This window comes from Agelaius tricolor, unplaced genomic scaffold (genome assembly GCF_023055355.1).
Source record: "Agelaius tricolor isolate 1412-34295 unplaced genomic scaffold, bAgeTri1.0.p SCAF_54, whole genome shotgun sequence".
NCBI classification, from domain to species: Eukaryota; Metazoa; Chordata; class Aves; order Passeriformes; family Icteridae; genus Agelaius; species Agelaius tricolor.
The window spans coordinates 1,907,296-1,926,155 of NW_027269314.1; the positions used below are offsets into that span (position 1 = coordinate 1,907,296).

General features: G+C 54.3%; 1 protein-coding gene across 6 annotated transcripts in view; it reads right to left on the bottom strand.

Moving 5' to 3' along the window:
* RAB11FIP5 (RAB11 family interacting protein 5) overlaps window positions 1–18,860 on the bottom strand; it is a 53,699-nt gene that overhangs the window by 15,954 nt on the left and 18,885 nt on the right. For 5 of the 6 annotated variants that reach the window (XM_071455819.1, XM_071455822.1, XM_071455821.1 and 2 more), the window contains exons 3-4: window positions 15,934–16,609; window positions 3,788–6,223 (exon numbers count right to left, since the gene is read on the bottom strand). In XM_071455819.1, coding sequence (XP_071311920.1) covers window positions 3,788–6,223; window positions 15,934–16,609 — 3,112 coding nt within the window. The remainder of the gene's footprint in view (window positions 1–3,787; window positions 6,224–15,933; window positions 16,610–18,860) is intronic. The other variant, XM_071455823.1, reaches the window with a different exon arrangement.

The window sequence follows — 18,860 nt, forward strand, 5'->3', positions numbered from 1 at the left end:
TGCCAGAGCTCCAGGAGAGTTGGGACAGAGCTCCAGGGATGCCCAGGTGGGATTTTGGGGGTCTGAGCAGGGCCAGGGTTGGATGGATGACTCTGGTGGGTCTCTCCCAGCTCAGCACACTCTGTGATTCTCTGCTCCCCTGGCAGAGCTGTCCAAGCACAAGGACAGAGCCCAGCAGTCCTGGGCAGCTGGAAAGGATGGAGAGGGATCCCACAGCCCTGAGGGGGAGCCACTGACAGTGCCAGGGGCTGCAGGAGCTGCTGTTCTGCACATGAGGCTCCAGCACTGCCCACTGGGACCAGACCCTGAGCAGGAGCTACAAGCACCAGCACACTGCAGGACAGGGGTGAGGAGAGGGCCGGGGGAGCCACCAAAATGGCCTGTCACTGTCACCTTGTGCATCCCCACAGCCTGCACAGAGGCCACATCCAGAGCATGGCTGGGAACCTCGCTGGGACTGAGCTGCCCTAAGGAAGCCAGAGGGAATGCTGGGATGTGTTTGGAACAGGGAGATATTCCCAGCCCTGGGGCTGCCAGCCCCATGGCCAGTGGGAACAGTCACTGCTGCAGGGCTGGAAAAGGAGCTTTTGAAAAGAATTCTTTATCCTACTGCTTCCCACTGAGGGTGGTGCATGCAGGGCTCTGCCTGCTCCGTGTGACCCTGTGATGATCCTGGAGACATTCCTCGAGCTGGGTTTGTCCTGGCATGGTGGCACCAGGTCCTCCAGGGGAGCTTCACACCTCACACCAGGTCTGAAGGTCTGGTGGACCTGCCAAGAAGCTGGACCAGTTTGCTCTCCTGGTCCATGAACATCAACTGGAGCGTGGAATCAGCTGCTCACCGGCTCCTAATCCAGAACTGCATCCCAAGTGGGTCTGAGTTGTGATGGAGCTTAAGGCCAAGGTGAAACATCTCAGGGTGACACTGGCCCAGCCCTGTCCCCCTCTCTGAGCCAGCCTTGCCCTGTCCCAGCTTTCACTGGCATTCCCAAGGTCACTGCAGAGCACAGGGAAAAACCGGGGGCATTTTCCTCAGCAGCTCCCCAAGGGAGCCTTCAAATGCTCATCAAAATGCTCCTCACTCACAGAGAAGGAATCCAAGGGAATCCCTCTCCCATGGAGGACAATCCCTCTCCCAGCTGCTGTGCCTGGAGCAGCACACAGCACCCAAGGGCCAGCTCTCCATGGAGCAAGGATCCAGAGGAGGAGGGGGAATGGCTGGGCTCAGGATCAGCTCTCCAGGTCTGCCCTGGGTGGGCCAAGCCACACTCCCAGCTCCAGGGGCTCCATGAAGATCACCAAGATGAGGTGACCTAAGCTGACACCTCATTTTCAGAGCACAGTGATTCTCTGCACTCATGACACGAGGGAGGCACAGCCTGTACCACCACCTCGGCACCTGTGACACCCCCAGTCCTGTCACCTGCACGTGCCACAGGATGCCAAGGCAGCCCCACATCCAAGGCAGCAAGAACTGCACAGCTGCTGGGTTCCAATGGAGCAGCAGGAGCTGCACAGCTGCTGGGTTCCAATGGAGCAGCAGGAGCTGCACAGCTGCTGGGTCCCAAGGAAAGGCAGGAGCTGCACAGCTGCTGGATCCCAAGGAGAGGCCAGGAGCTGCACAGCTGCTGGATCCCAAGGAAAGGCAGGAGCTGCACAGCTGCTGGATCCCAAGGAGAGGCCAGGAGCTGCAGAGCTGCTGGATCCCAAGGAGAGGCCAGGAGCTGCACAGCTGCTGGATCCCAAGGAGAGGCAGGAGCTGCACAGCTGCCAGGCTCCTCCAGGTAGTGGAGCTCCCAGAGTGTCCTTGGTGTCTCTCCTGTCCCTGGGATGTGACACATCCCCAGCAGTGAAGGCACCATCGTGCCCCATCCCCAGGAGCAGCAAAAGGCCCTCCACACACCTGGGAGCTGTAGCTGATGCTCCCCTGCCCTGGCAGCCACACAAGATGGCCAGAGGGGAAGGGCCACAGGACCCCACTCCCCATTTCCAGCTCTCTTGAGGAGGCACTGAAGCCCCTCACCCCAAACTCTCACCATCCCACCATACCCTCTCCCCTTCACCTGCAGACCCTTTTGCTCCAGCCAGGGCTTAATGCCCATTCCAAGTCTGAAGTATTTCCTTTTTCCTACCATCTTTTCCTCATCTGTGTGCCTCTGGTGATTCCAACAGGAGATGATCCTGGGAAGGGAAGCATGGCCATGGGGACTGGGGAAAGATCCCTTCCAGCCTTCCTCCCTCACCTGGGACAGTTGTCACGTCTCCCCAGTGCTATAAAGCAGTTCAGAGCCTCAGAGCCTTCCCCAGAGGCCTCAGGAGCTCTTCAGAGGTTCCTCAGTCACAGCAAGGATCCAAAAGGTGCTGGAGGAACCTGAGCAGGGACGTTCAGGAGCTCCTGGCCACGTGTGACGACAGAAGCCAGCCCTGATATCCAGGAGATGCAGCTCTTGGATCCCAGCCCATTCCATCCCAGGAGCCAGCCAGGCCTGGATGGATGCACAGGCAAGGCTGGGGATGGCCACGAGCAGGTACCACCAGCACAGAGACTGCTGTGCTTCCCTCACTGCCTCAGTGATCCCTTTGGGACCACAGGACACTTCTCTTTCCATGAAACATAACAAATCCATGTTTCTGGGCAGCAGCCCTGCAAATTTTGAAGAAGGCTATCTGCTGGTGGATGAATAATCCAATTAAAAATGATTGGAGGATCTGGCTTAAATAAGAAGAAAAAATATCATCTGACAGACCCAGCCAGATGCTGTCTTGGCTCCCGAGATCACTTTGCACCTCATGCTCAACCCTGGTGGAAGGACTGGAGCTCAGTGAGTTCTGCTGGCCCCATCCTCCCTCCTTTCCTCTCCCCAGGACAACCAGTCTTGCTCTTGGGACAGGTGGGATTTCACCATTTTGGTGCCCCCAGAAAGCTTCATCTGCCTCATGATCAGTGAGGCTGATCAATAAATCCCTGCTAGGGCTCAGTAAATCCCCTGGGCAGGCAGAGCCCAGGCAGAGCAGGGGAAGGAGAACCAGGAAAATGAGATGAACTGAAGGACACAGAGCAAGACTCCATGCCCTGAACTCACCAGCTTTGCTCTGTGGTATTTGTACAGACCCAGGATTGACCTGGGAGGAGGAACAGCCCCTTCCTTCCACCCTTCCCATTCCCATCAGCCTCAAGGCTAAATCCCAGGTGCTTCATCACCAATGGGCAACTCTGCAGGAGGGAGGGCAGAGGGGCATTTCACCCTGGTGAAAAAGCTCTTTTTTTGGCTATGGACAGAAGGTTTTCAGTACCTAGTGGGCACTGGAGAGGAAAGCAGCCAAAGCTGGATGGATGGTGAGGGCAGGGGCAGCAGCTGTGCACATGCCATGAGGGAGCTCAGGAGAGCACAAACAGCCACAAGCTCTCCTGGCAGGCACAGGAAAGGCATTTCTTCTGCAAGCACAGGCCAGGGGATGATGGAGCCAAAATCAGCACTGGGTGCAATGTGGGTGCAGCTCTGAATTTCCAGCTGGGGTGCATGGAACCCTTTGCCCTGGCCACACCACACACCCGTGGCCACTCTCCCCAGCATCCCAGAGAGACAAGGCTGCCAGCAGCTCGGGCTGGGCTCTCTGGGACCCGAGGGAGGGAACAGGAGCTGCAGCAGGCGTCCAGCAGCCTCCTTGGAGCCAGCCCAGCTGGGCTCAGCCCTGCCGGCAGCAGAGGGGGCCAGCAGCACAAAGGGCCAGCCAGGGCTCACCTCTCCCACACACACACGCCCTTCGCCTTCCCCGCAGTGCTCACCTGGTCGTCTGCTGGCCAAGGGGTTTCTCAGCCGGCCGTGTCTCCCTGGGCAGAACCAGGAGCGCCGAAGCTTCCCCGGGCTGCGGGCACGGGCAGGGCCGGGCGGCGGCGCGGCGGGCAGGGACCCCCGCGGGGGCCCGGGGGCGGCCACACGGCTCGGGGTTAGTGGCAGCCACGGGGAAAGGGGTGGAGAAGGCCAGGGGCTGGCTGACATGCAGGGGGGTAGCGTTAGTGGGCTGCAAGCCGTGCCCGGGGGCTTCCTCCTGCGGGCTGCGGAAGCTGAAGTCGCCCTGCTCAAGCTTTTCGGGCAGCACAGCCTGGACAGGGACAGGGGCTGGGGGCCTCTCCACGAAGGGGTTGCTCGGGGAATTGGGGCTCAGCGCCAGGGTGAAGGGGTTTCTCGGGGCTGAAGCTCCCTGTGTGTGCCTCTCTGTCCTATCTGGCTTCCAGAAATCGGCTTTCTTGAAGTCTATCCTGCTCTCTGCCCAGCGCCCCTCAGGCTCCTCGCTGGCGGGGGTCCTGCCCTGCTCTGTCTCCTGGGGAGGGGCACGGGGCTCGGGCTGCTCTCCTGCTCGCCCCTCGCCATCCTGGCACGCCAGCTCCAGCTGGCACGGCCTCTGCCTGTGCTCTGACCTTTGGGGCTGCGGGTGTGGGTGCCCAGCTGCCTCCTGCTCTTCCAGATTTGTCCAGCTGGTCGGCTGGCCCAGGTCTAGCTTGGAAGGTGGGTTCAGTCCTGAAATACTGAGCTCCTCAGGGAACAGCTCCTGCTTGGAGGCCATTTCCCACTTGGCGCTGTCTGTGGCCCCCTGAGGGGATAAACGGGGCTGGCTCCAGCTCTCCTCGGCACCCGACCGGTCCAGTCCATCCAGGGAGAAGTTGGATGTGCAAGTCTCAAACTGCTCGGCCACCTCTGTCTCGTTCATCTCTGATGGGTGTTTGCCCACAGAGGTGTCCCCTGCCCCCAGCTGGCCGGCTCCTGTCTCCAAGCCAGCTGCTGAGTCCACAGCAGCAGCTCTGGCACCCTCAGACGCTGCGAACTCTCTCCCGGCTTCAGCGGCGGTCGCTCCGGCTGCGGGCAGGCTGGGAGGCGCCGGCACGGAGGGCTCGCTGCTCGCACGGCTCCTCGGCAACTCCATCTCTGCTCCTGCGCCCTCTGACTCTTCCCATGGCTCCTGCTTGCCTCGCTGGGCGCCACCAAGCTCCTCGTCCTCGCCGTCCCCCACGGGGCCCGCGACCGCGAACCGCCGGGGTGGTTTGGGGGGCGGCCCGGCCGGGCCGGGCGGCGGCTCCGGGCGGCCCTGGGGCGCTGCCCACGGCGCCAGCACCACGCGCCTCTCGCGGATGTCGGAGCTGAAGTGCAGCAGGCCCTCGCTGGCCTCCAGCCGCATGCTGGCCTGCAGCCGGAACACCGAGCTGCGGATGTCCAAGGCGCCCTCCCGGCCGCCGCCGGGCTCCGCGCCCGCCTCGGGGAACCTCAGCCCCGCCGCGTCCCCCGGCACCCGCGGGGGCACGGCCGCCACCACGGTGCTGCCGGGCGGGGCCTCGGGGGCCGGCTCGGGGGGGAAGGAGCTCCTGGGTAGCACACAGGTGGTGGTGGTGGTGGTACGGGACGAGCTCTGGGCCTCAAAGGTGCCCTCGCCCAGGAAGGGCGGGCGCGGGCCGAAGGGGCCCTGAGGAGCCGCCGTGTGCTCCCCGGCGCTCTCGGAGGGCTCGGCGGCGCTCTCCGTGGCTATGGTCATCCAGCCGTTCGTCCCCGTGCTGCAGGGCTCCTCCTGACCGCTGTCCCCCTCCTCCCTAGCGCTATTTTCAGTGCTCAGTGCCGTTGATGCCTCTTTGTCCCCGGGGTTGCCCGAGGCAAAGGCGGCTGTCCAGACCATGGGCGTGCTGCTTTTCCTCCTCCTGGCCATGGAGCCCGCGGACACGGGGCTCAGCACGTCCTCGATCACCGTGGCCTCCTGGGTGGTGCTCACCAGGTTGGCCCCCACGTCTAAAGCGGAGAAATTTGTCCAAGAGCGGAGAGCCGCAGGGATTTCAGCCGCCTTTTCGAACACTTGGGAGCCCTTCTGGCAGGGCGGCCCCGCTGAGCTCTCGGTCGGGCTGGCTCTGGGGTCATCGATGAAAGCCATGCCCTCTGCTGCCACCGAGGCAAAGAAGTTCTCCTTGTTCCGCTCTGGCTTGAGCCTGCTGGTGGCAAAGGCATCGAAGGTATCGTCCCACTCCGAGGGCAGCGGGGGGACGGCGGGCTCGGTGTCGGTGTCGGCAGGAGGGAGCTCTCCCGGCGCTGGGGGACTGGTTTCTGGCACGGGGACACCAACGCTCGGGGCTGGAGACTCCCTCTGGGGCTCTGTGTGCCTTGGGGAGCCAGAGGGACTGCAATCCTCAGAGGAATAAAAGCTCCCAGCGACCTCGGGTGCAGCACGCGGCCCAGGCGGGAAACTAGAGAGAAAGTGAGTAGGTGAAGGAGAATTTAGTACCTGGTCAGCGAGGAGCTCCTCAAAGAAGGGATTGCTCTGCAGGGAGTTGAGGAATGGGTTGGTGGGGGCCAAGCATCCGGCCTGTCTGTCTCCAGGAGCGGGAGGGAGGTTAGAGCTCGGCATGCTAGCGGCAAGGGCAGCGGGGCACGGGGCAGGGGAGCAGGGAGCACAATGAGAAGGAGCATCTGAGCTGGTTTCTACCTGAGGAGACACTTCCAGGCTGTGGAGGGAAGACAGAACAGTCCTCCTGGTTAATGCTGTGACAGGGCTGGAAGCACACACCACACACACCACAGACGCTCCAAGCAGCGAAATGACCGATCCATGCCTGGCTCTTGTTAGGCACAGCAATGATTATGGAGTCACGGCGTGGAAGGGGCATGCACGACACCCAGGGAGGGGCAGCCCTGCTCCCAGGACGCTCCTCCACATTCCCCTTCTGCCCAGGAGCCAGAGAGGTTTCCCCACCTCCTGCAGCCCAAGGTGAGTTTGTCCCGGTGCAGGTGGAGCACCAGGAGCAGCCCGGGCTCTTGGATCAGGGTCACCTGAACCAGTGCAGGCACACAGAGGAGCCTTTCCCAGCTCACCCCAGTGCCTCCTCACTGGTTTCCAGCATGACCAGGATGGGAGCACACACAGAGCTCACTCTTGGACGGGAGGGAGGGACAGGGCTGAGGAACCAGAGCCCAGCAGGAGGGAGCACATGGCCAGGACAGGGCCCTGTCCCCACCTCCCACACGTCCCTTGTCACATCACTTCTGCCCAAGATGCCTGAAACCCCAGGGGGATCCCAAGGTGGAAGGGGTTCAGCACACCTGGAATTCAGAGTCTCACCCCAAGTGAGGCTGACAGCGCCCTGCTGCCTGCTCAAGCAGGACTGAGGGACCTTTCTGTGGGATTTCATTGATCTTCCTCTGGGAACCACTGCAGCAATGTGGAGTCACCACCCCGAGGAGGCTCACCAGGCTCAGAGGTTTTCACATCACAAAGGGGGGTGTGGTGTGGACATCCCACATCCACCTGGTGCTCTGACTGCCACACTCCCTCCTCTGGGCCCATCCCCTTGCCTCACCCTTGGGAGCAGCAATCCCATCCCCAGGACAGGGCACCTGGCCCTGCTCCATAGCAGATCCCATGGGATTGATGCCTCCTGCACCAGAGAGCTCCAGAGAGTTCCCCTCTTGGCTGGGGAGGAACATGGGCATGGATCAGCCAGCTCTGGGCACACCAAGGTTTAAGAGGAAGGAATAAATGAATTACTTTGCCAAGGTGCCCAGGGCATGTCCAGCCCTGGGGCTCCATCCTGGGATCTCCCTGCCCAGCTGCTGGGAGGGATTGCAGGTGGCACTGCAGGATCACCAAGTTGCTTGGACAACTGTTTCCATGTTACTGTGCATCCACCAAGCGCCTCAGACACATTTTAAAGCACAAAATGCCACCTTGAGGCAAGAGCTGACACTGGTGATGGTGCAGCTGGTCGGTCCCACAGCAGGGAGGGCGTTGGGCTGGCACCACCTCGGCCCAGGAGTGATGTCCCGGCCATGGGCACCCCTTGCTCCCACTCCTGGCAGCTGCACAGCCCCTTCCCACATCCTGCTCTCAGCAGCTCCTTGGAAAGGTGCCCTCTGAAGCCATCCATGCCACCAAAGTCACCCATGCCACTCTGGGAGCAGCTCCAGCAGCCATAGGACACCACTGAAGGGACCTGGCAACCCAGGGACAAAGAAAAGCCTGGACCCCTTCATCCTGGCTCCAAGCTCAGCTCCTTTGGGGCACACAGACAGCTCGTGGGTGCCCTCTCCTGCTGCCACAAAACAGCGGTGGTGGCCGTGCCCAGCCTGGTCCCCAGGCAGCCCCACCCTGCTCCGTGTCCTCTTCTGCTTGGCCCAGGGAGGAGCAGCCAGGAGCAAACCCCACAGCTGCAGCCCAGCTCCTGCCAGGGGTTTTGAGCCCTGTGTGAGCACACAAAGACTCCAGAAGTTTTGGGAGAAGCTGATGGACCCTGAGGCACAGAGCACCCCAGACTGGCAGCCACTCTCTGCGGGGACAGAAACCTCTCCTGGCATTCCCAGCCTGGAGATCAGCAGAAGGTTGGACCTTTTTGCCCAATCTGGCATTCCCAGCCTGGAGATCAGCAGAGGCTTGGACCTTTTTGCCCAGTCCCCCTCAAATCTGAGCTCCCCAGAAGAGGAGAGCAGCTGCTCAGTACCCGACCACTCAGCTGCATGAGTTCACAACATCCACAAATAGATTTAAACAGGGCAAACCATGGCAAATTTTCCTTCCCAGCTGGAAAGGGAAGGTGACAAGGGAAGGTGACAAGGTCCAAGCACCAGGATCCCAGGGTGGCTGCAAGGGGCACACAGCCCTGCCCCACCTCTGCTTGTCCTGCTGGCGCTGCTTCCATGTTTTGCTCCAGACTGAGATCCATCCTTTGTGCTGAGTAAGAGCAGCCAGGGCCTGATCCAGCTCTGCTGGGCTCCAGCTCTAAAAGGCTGCAGAGGATTAATCAACTGCACTGATTAACGAGCACTGGCTGCTAATGACTGTGCCAGCTGCCAGAAGCTGAGTGGGTGAAGTTCCCTCCTCAGGGGGGGCTGATGCCAGAGCAGCAATTCCAGGCAGCTGGAATTGCACCAATCCCCACCTGCACAGGTGCAGGAACAGCTTCAAGGCCTCTTCACACCCCTGAGATGATCCTGTCTTCATTCCCCAGGTCACCATGCAATGGTTTGGGTGGGAAGGGGCCTTAAGGATCATCCCATTCCACCCCATCCATGGCAGGGACACCTCCCACTGCCCCAGGCTGCTCCAACCCCAGTGTCCAACCTGGCCCTGGGCACTGCCAGGGATCCAGGGGCAGCCCCAGCTGCTCTGGGAATTCCAGCCCAGGCAGGAATTCCTTGCCAAGATCCCAGCCCAATCTCCCCTTTCCCAGTGGGAGCCATTCCCTGGCTCCTGTCCCTCCATCCCTTGTAAAATCCTGATGGGGCTCAGGAGGTATCAGCTCAGGAGATATCAGCTGGACCTGCTGATATTGGCTAAATATGTAAAGACAGAACTTGAATCCATCTTTGTTGGATTATCATTTTCCTCCTTCAGCTCCACAGTGGAAATTTCCTTTCTGCTTCTCAACCCCATTCCTGCTGAGACCCACTGGGGTTTGTTCAGGGGCTCTTGGCTGCAAGTTCCAGGCAGAAGAATCATGGAATGTTTAGGTTGGAAAAGCCCTCTAAGGCCACCAAATCCAACCACCCCCAGCACTGCCAAGGCCACCACCAACCCCTGTCCCCAAGTGTCACATCCACAGGGCTTTTAAAACCCTCCAGGGATGGAAACTCCACCCCTGGGCAGCTGTGCCAGGGCTGCACAAACCTTTACAGGAAGAAATTTTCCCAAAATCCAGCCTGACCCTCCCCTGGCACAGCCTGAGGCTGTTTGACAATCTGTGACTTTCCACTGGGATTTCAAATTGCAGCGTCACCATTCCGCCCCATTCCTTGGGATGGACATCCTTGCCTGACCCCATTCCTAGGGATGGACATCCCTGCTTGACCCTATTCCTTGGGATAGACACCCCTGTTCCACTCCATTCCTTGGGATGGACATCCCTGCCTGACCCCATTCATTGGGATGGACATCCCTGTTCCACTCCATTCCTTGGGATGGACACCCCTGTTCCACCCCATTCCTTGGGATGGACACCCCTGTTCCACCCCATTCCTTGGGATGGACACCCCTGTTCCACCCCATTCCTTGGGATGGACACCCCTGCCTGACCCCATTCCTTGGGATGGACACCCCTGCCTGACCCCATTCCTTGGGATGGACACCCCTGTTCCACCCCATTCCTTGGGATGGACACCCCTGCCTGACTCCATTCCTTGGGATGGACACCCCTGTTCCACCCCATTCCTTGGGATGGACACCCCTGTTCCACCCCATTCCTTGGGATGGACACCCCTGCCTGACCCCATTCCTTGGGATGGACACCCCTGTTCCACCCCATTCCTTGGGATGGACACCCCTGCCTGACCCCATTCCTTGGGATGGACACCCCTGCCTGACCCCATTCCTTGGGATGGACACCCCTGTTCCACCCCATTCCTTGGGATGGACACCCCTGCCTGACCCCATTCCTTGCTCTGAGCCCAAAATCCCGTTTCCCACCCCGCTGAGGGAGATGCTGGAAGTGCTGGGTGAAAGCAGGAGTGGAGCACGGCAGATTCCTCTAGAGGGAAACCTACACTTGTCTGATGGAAGCAGCTCAGTGCAGCACTGAAACGCTGACTCACCCTCCTCCTCCTCCTCCTCCTCCTCCTGCTGCTGCTCCTCCTTCCCCTCCCGTTCCCAGCACTTGTCTCCGCCAGCCAAAATAAATCTCGGGTACCTCCCTGCCCTCATTTATTTGTTTGGCAGCACTTCACAGACGCCTTTGAGCCTCGCAGCAATAAAAAAAAAAAGGAAATAAAATATTGCTGAGCAACCCCCTGATGGAAAAAGTCTATTGGAAACAGCTTGTTCAGTGCAGGGAGATTTCTCCCTCCGGATCCCAGCCTGGCTCTCGGGCTGAGCAGGGCTCTGCAGGGCCCAGCCTGGCTGCAGGAGGGTGGGAAGCTCTGCACCAGCAGGAGAATGGGAAGGGAAGGGCATGGAGGGAGCCAGCCCTGCTGTGCTGCAGCCCAAGGGAAATCCCTCCAGCAGGGCTGGACCCGGGGGTGCCACTCCCAAGCTGCTTTTGTCCCCGTTTTCCCACAGACAGGGCTCCCCTGGGTGGAAAAGCACAGGATGGGGGGGCTGGAGCATCCTGCAGCAGCTCCAGACCTGGCAGGGATCAGGAGCCTCCTCCCACCAGCAGGAGCAGGAATTGTGCTGGAAGGGATGGGAAGAGGTGGGAACAGCAGCCCAGGACATTTTTGTACAGGGTGGGAGCACCAGAGGGAAGGAGTCAGGGAATGTGTTTTAAATAGGAATTCCAGAGGTGGAAGGACTGGATTTCTCAATAATAAATCACTTATAACAATCCATAAATGATCTGCAATAATTATCTGTGCAATAACCACTTTGCTCTTCCCTTGGGCCTCACCTGTCCATCATCCCCATTCAAATGGACAGATCTTCCTTTACAGACATTTGCCCTCAAAACCACGGGAATTTAAAAACCAGGAGAAATCTGGGCAGTAGGAACGCAGGGAGATGCCAACTTCAGCCCCCAATTCCCACTTTTAGGAGTGCGAGTGGGGCTGTGCTTTTCCTGGACGGTTCCCAAGCACATCAGGGCTGAGTCCAGCTCTGGGTCCAGCTCCCCATCCTGCCTCCTGTGCATCCCTGGGAAGGGCAGGCTCAGCAGCACAAAGAGCCATTTTCCATCTTCACACTGACCCCACTCCATCCCTGGGGCTGCTCCAAGGCAAGGGCAGAGCTGCACGACCCCTGTGCCACAGCTGTGAGCTGATGGCTCCCATGGATTCATCCCTTTAGCCACAAGGCCCTATTTTCACATCATGGCCTTCATCTCCCTCTTCCTCAACCCCTGCAGCCTCCCAGGCTCTGCTCTGGGGGTGCTGCTGGCTTTGGAGGGGCTGCCACGAGCTCCATGCCAGCACTGCCAGCCTGGCCAAGGACTCTGCTCCATCCCAAGCCTTGCTCCCATTCCCTGCCCTTAGGAAAGGCACTTTTTAGGAGCACACGAGGAACAGGGAGGAACTGAGTCAATATTTGGCCTCACTGCTGGATCCAGGAGTATGGGCTCTGGGAAGGGGCTTGAACCTGAAAATGGAACTGGTGCCCCTGTTTTTATAGGACAGAGCACAATTTCCTCTTTCTCCTGCTTCCAGGCCTAAGATGCAGCCCCATTTTATCATCAGGATTCTCCACAGGAAGCAGGAGCTGCAGAGCTCTGATAACATTGGAGGAAACCCTGGAAACATGTAAAGGATTGTTTCAGCCCCAGGCTTTGCCTCAAATAAACCTGCTGAGCTTCTTCCTTACACACAGCCCTTAACCACTGACATTCAAAGCAACAACCCCCAACCAGGCTTTTATTCAGCCTCCAAAGAGCAAACACCATCTTCCTACTGCTCCATCCCCTCCAGGATCAAAGCCTGCAGCTCCAGGGATTAGCAAAGCCAGGGATGATGAGCAGAGCCTTTGGGACCTGCTTCCCAGAGAAGGATCAGGGCAAATGGGGTGTAAATAAGGGCTGAAGGCAGAAATGCCCTGTTCTGTCCCCAGGGAGAGCACAGGCAGGTTTGCAGAGCCAGCTCCCACACTGAGGGCTCAGCAAAACCCACCCAGCACACAACAAAATCCTCTTTATAAAGCTCCAGTTAAACCCAGCCCAAAGCAGCAGCTCCTTATTTTGGGAAGGGTGTGTTTGGCAGAGCAAGTGGGTAAAGATGAGCTGTGCCAGGCTGGGCTTTGCTGCAGGCAAACTCAATCCATCCTTCTAATTACAGACCTTTTAACTAATTACAGGCTGAGGCTTCTGGGCTTGCAAAGTGACTGATTTTGATGCTTTCTCACCACCTTCAGCTCTGGGTTAAACTTGGCCTATCCAAGGTGGGCAGACAGGTGAGAGGGTGCTGCTGGCAGAAGTTTCCAGAGTCAGGAGAGCAGGAGGGGAAAAGTCCTTTCTGCAAATAAGACTTAAAACTGCTCAGTTCAGAGGCTGCTTCTCTCCAGAGCAAGGGTTAATTCAGCTCTAGGAGTGACAGTGCTACTGGACAGCCACAGATGGACATCAGGGAACCCCCAGAGACCAGAGAATCTGGAATGGTTTGGGCTGGAAGGGACCTTAAATCCCATCCAGTGCCACCCCTGCCATGGCAGGGACACCTCCCACTGTCCCAGGTGGATCCAAGCCCCAGTGTCCAGCCTGGCCTTGGGCACTGCCAGGGATCCAGGGGCAGCCCCAGCAAATCTGGGAATTCCAGCCCAGCCCCTGCCCACCCTCCCAGCCAGGAATTCCTTGCCAAGATCCCTTCTGACCCTGCCCTCTGGCACTTTGAAGCCACCAAGACCTAAAAGCTCTTCCACAGCTTTGACCTGAACCAGCAGCCTGGCCATGAGGTTGTTCAGTGTAAGGAAGCAAAATGAAATCAGAGAAGTCAGCTGTGTATAATTAAAACGAGTAATGATGTCCTAATGAATGGCCAGGCAAACTGAAGCACTGGGAAGAGCAGGGCAGAGACAAACCCTGTCCCTGTGAGGATGGACAGGGCCTTTGTGCAGAAAATCAGTCACCAAATGATCCCTGCAATGCTCCCCAAAGGTTCTCAGCTATCCCAGTCCCTGGTTCTCAGCTCAGCCCAATCCCTGGACACTGGGAGGGAGAATCCCTTCCCAGCCAGGCAGCTCCAGCATTTCCCCCTGCTCCAGGAGCCACTCCTCCCAGCTCCCACTCTCAATCCCCCCTGCTCCAGTTCAAGCTCACTATTTCCCATTCTCAATTGCAAACTGCACCTAAAGCCCACTCATGTGTTCCTAAACACCCAAAAGGCATTCTGTGAATCCCTTTCCTGCAGCTTGTGCTGCTTGGGATCCGTTCCTGGTTTTGGGAGAGAAAACCCCAGCCAGAGGAGCTGCTGCCACTGCTCACCCAAGTCTCTCCTCAAGGACAGACAAAGTCCTCAGCACGGCAGCTCTGAGCAAAGCTCAGCTCTGGCTGAGCCTGAGATTAAACTGTGAGCACTGGAGTGGATTTAAACAAAGCCATGGAGTGGAAGTCTCTGGGAAAGGAGCAGGGCTGGGGATGAGTGCAGGGAGCTGTCAGGAAGCAGCAGTGTTTAGGGGCACTCCTGGTGATTATCCACTGGGTTGGACGGACAAGGAGCTGAACTCCAGCTGGATCTGACATCCCTGCCTCAAAATCAGAGCATCATGGCCCTGCCTGCCTCCTTCCCAGCACTGCCAAGAGGGGAAAACCTGCTGGCTTCTCATCCATTTTCCAAAGGAAAAGGGGAAAACCTGCTGGCTTCTCACCCATTTTCCAAAGGAAAAGGCCCCAAAGAGAGATGCTGAGGGCAGCTCCATCCCATCCCATCCCATCCCATCCCATCCCATCCCATCCCATCCCATCCCATCCCATCCCATCCCATCGATGCTTCCCTGGCTGCCTCAGGCATTTGTGGAGGCACTGCCTGGATACAGCAGGATTTTTAAGCCTTGATTTTTTATTCTAAGCCTTAATCAGCGGGTTTCTTACCCCAAAATTAGAAAAAAAAAATTAAAAGAACAGTCTTGAGTGGGAATGCTCTGTCCTTCCTCAAGGACAGGGTGCAGAGACCAGAGTCCTTCAGGCTCATGCACAAACCCTGCCCTGGCATGTGACACCAAAGCACTGCCAGGGCTTTGAGTCTCCTGGGAATCCCAGAATCACAGCATGGTGAGGGTTGGAAGGGGCTCTAAAGCCCATCCCATTCCACCCCTGCCATGGACAGGGACCTTCCACCACCCCAGGGTGCTCCAAGCCCCATCCTTGGGCACTGCCAGGGACAGGGAATGCCAGGGGTGCAGCACAGCAGCCCCCAGACCTCACACTTGTCTCTCCTCCTGCCTGCTCCTTGCCAGTGCTAGACTTTGTGGGACTGAGCTCCAGTGGGATGGGATATTCCTGATGTTCCTGCCCCAGGGAGCAGCTCCTGCCTGTCCCAGTGTCCCCAGCTCAGCCTGTGCAGCCTCAAGGCCACCACGAGCACGACACCTTCCTGTGGAAAGGAGGAATTTTGGGGCTGGTGCTGGAGCCAGGCTGAGGGATGTGCTCATCCCCTCACAAGTTTAACCCCTGTGGGAGCCAGGTTATGTGGAATAAACCAGGAGTGCCCTCTTCATTAAGGGAGGCTCAGACTGAACCAAAATCCTTCTGCTTAATAAATGAGGGTAAAGTCAGCCCAGATTAGAAAATCCCTCTAACAAACAAGCCTGCAGACTGAAGCAGCTCTGCCCTGAGTGCTGGTTGTTTTCTCTGGCTGATTTTAACCCCATTTCCTGCCTCTCACTGACACCACCCTCGACCTCTGGACTGCCAGCTCAGCTCCAGGGGGGACACGGGTGATGAATTCCTCACAAGAACAGCACAAACACCACAAACCCTGAGGATTTGGAGGGATGAATCACCACACAAAACAAGAACAGTTAGAGATTCATTACTGGGAGAAGGGGAGGCTGGGTGGGATGGGAAGAGGAAAGAGCAGGGTTGGGATGAGTTACTTTGGGAATATTCATGGTATCTCAAATACCCAAAGTGCTGCACCCTGACCAGACCCTCTAGGGGGTGTGGGGTTCATAACAGGAATGTCATTACAAATCCCAGTATCCCACATCCCAGCCTGACTCCCAGGGAAGCTTTTTTAGCTCATTAAAGGATAATGAATCTGTATTTTGAGGCCACAGAACCACTTGGTGTGACCACACTGAGCCTCACCTCTCCATGGAGGGGATCCCTCCCTTCCTTGAGAGCAAAACACATCCCAAATCCAGCAGAGGTGGTTTCTGACAGAAACCAGGAGAGGATCCAGGAAAATCCCCTTCCCTTTGAGACATTTAAGAGCAAGGAAGCATTTCCCCTGCTCTGCCCTCGCCTGAGCACTCCCAGGAGCACCCAGGAGCCGCTGGAGACAGGAATTTGGGGTGGGAATCACCAGCCTGGACCTCCACACCCCTGGCACTGACCTGGGTTTCTGAGGGGACTCTTTGGGCTCCTTGGACCCAAACCAGCCGCTGCTCTTACTCCTCTCATCCCCCGCGGCCGAGGCGTGCACGGGGGTCCCTCTGTCCCCCTGGCCTTTGCCCCCGTGGTGGAAGAAGCCTCCCTTGGCTTTCTTGTCCTCCTTCCTGCCGTCCTCAGGCGCTCTGTCCTTGGCTGGCTCGGTGGGGAAGCCTAGAGGAGCTGCACCCTGGCTGGGTTTGCCCTCCAGGCGGGCGCTCTCCTCCATCCTGGCCCTGCCCAGGTGGTTGCTGAGGGTCACGGCCTTGGTGGACACCTTGAGCTCTTCCTGCAGGGCCAGGCTGGGAGGGGACGGGATGAACCTGGGCTCGTCCCTCTGCTGGGCCCTCTCCAGGCTGCCCAGCGCCCAGGGGGGCTCGGCGGGCAGGGGGGTGAAGCCCAGGGGCTCGTCCTGCCTGCGGGGCACGGGCAGGGGGGCAGAGGCGGGCGGGTTCCTGGGCACCGCTGCCTCCTCCCCGTACACGTGGCTGCCGTTGATGCACAGGGACGAGCGGGAGCCGGGCTCCCTGCGGGCCTGCGGGCTCTGCGGGGCGCCGGGCTCGGCGGGGCTGCGCTGGGCCGCATCATCATCGCTGAACGCTCTCTTGTGGCTCAGCTTGGGCGAGGCCAGCAGCTCCTTCACTGCGGGGAGCAAACACACAACAGAACCGACTGTGAAAAACAACAATCGCTTGGTCTGGAAATGTTCAAAGTTTAATAGGAATAAAATAGTAATAAAAAATGTTTAAAGTTGAATAGGAATAAAAATGTTTAAAGTTTAATAAGTTATAGAAACAGTAATACAAATAATAGTAATAATAATAAAAAATTTTTACTAAAAATTATAAAAAAATAAAAACAGTAATACAAATCATAGTAATAATAATAAAAAAGTTTTACTAAAAATTATTAAAAAAATAAAAACTAATACAAATCATAGTAATAATAATAAAAAAAATTTTACTAAAATTATGAAAAAAATAAAAACAGTAATACAAATAATAGTAATAATAATAAAAAATTTTACTAAAAATTATAAAAAAATAAAAGCAGTAATACAAATAATAGTAATAATAATAAAAAAATTTACTAAAAATTATAAAAAAATAAAAGCAGTAATACAAATAATAGTAATAATAATAAAAATTTTACTAAAAATTATAAAAAAATAAAAGCAGTAATACAAATAATAGTAATAATAATAAAAAAATTTACTAAAAATTATAAAAAAATAAAACCAGTAATACAAATCATAGTAAAAATAATAAAAAATTTTTACTAAAAATTATAGAAAAACCCAGTAATACAAATCATATAATAATAATAAAATTTACTAAAAATTATAAAAATATAAAAATAGTAATACAAATAATTGTTAAAAATAATTATAAAAATAAAATAATTATATACAAATAATTGTATATAATATATATAATTATATATTATATTATATATAATTATATACAAATAATTACAAAATTATAAAAATAGTAATACGAATAATAATGATAATTAAGAATTTTTACTAAAAATTATAAAAATAAAAATAGTAATACAAATAATTATTAAAAATTATAAAAATGAAATAATTATATACAAATAATTTTATATATAGTATATCATTATATAATATAAATTATATATAATTATATTAAAAATTTATAAAAATAGTAATACAAATAATAGTAATAATAATTAAAAATTTTACTAAAATTATAAAAAATACAGATAGATACAAATAATTAGTAAAAAATAATTATAAAAATAAAATAATTATATAAAAATTATATATATAGTTATATATAATATATATTATATATAATTATATAAAATAATTATAAAATTATTAAAAATAGTAATGCAAATAATAACAATAATAAAAAAATTACTAAAATTATAAAAAATAAAATAGTAATATAAATAATTATAAAAATAATTATGAAAATAAAATAATTATATACAAATAATTATATCTATTATCTTCAAATAATTATATATAATATATATAATTATATAATATATATTATATATAACTATATGCAAATAATTATAAAAATTATTAAACTAGTAATATAGATAATAGTAATAATGAAATTATTACTAAAAATAGTAATAATAATAGTAATATTATTACAATTAGAGTAATAATAATTTGTACAATTGGATTAGGACAATATGAGACAATAAAGACAAAGAATTACAGACCTCCAGGTACCTTTTCTGGGCAGCACAAGCCCGAAAAAGGACCCCGTTAACAAAGGATTAACCCTTAAAAACAACAGCCTGTTGCATATTCACACACTTCACACATGATGCATCAATTCCATTCAAACACAGGATTCTGTCTGGTCATCGTCAACTTCTTCCTTCTAATCCTAACAGCGCCTTCGAGGCGGGAAGAAGTTTGGTTCTTCTGATAAGAGGGCAATAAATTCTTTTTCTCTGAAAGATTCAGGTGTCCTGGGGCTGCTATCTGGTGCAAGTGCCTCATTCCTTTCTTAAAAACATCTCACTAACATAGTTCTTATTTTAACTACAAAAGTTACCTTTTAATTACAAGACTACATTTATCATATTATTAAAATGTTAATGCAGCACTACTAATCAATACATCAAAATAGATATGGTAAATATCTGTGTAGAGCCATACAATATGCACTTTTCACAAGATCATCCTTGTCTTCCACCTGGACATGCCAAAGAGAGCTGGAAACCACCCCAACCTTCTCCCTGCCACGGGATTGTGATTAAACCCTTGGAAATGCAAAGCACAGCTCACTGGTGTGTGGCCACACTGGGGACACAAAACTGTCCCCGAGCACAGCAGGGGAGGACCCCCAGAGGAGGCTCTGCAAGATGACAAACCCATTGTCTGACAGGATCTGAGCTTGGT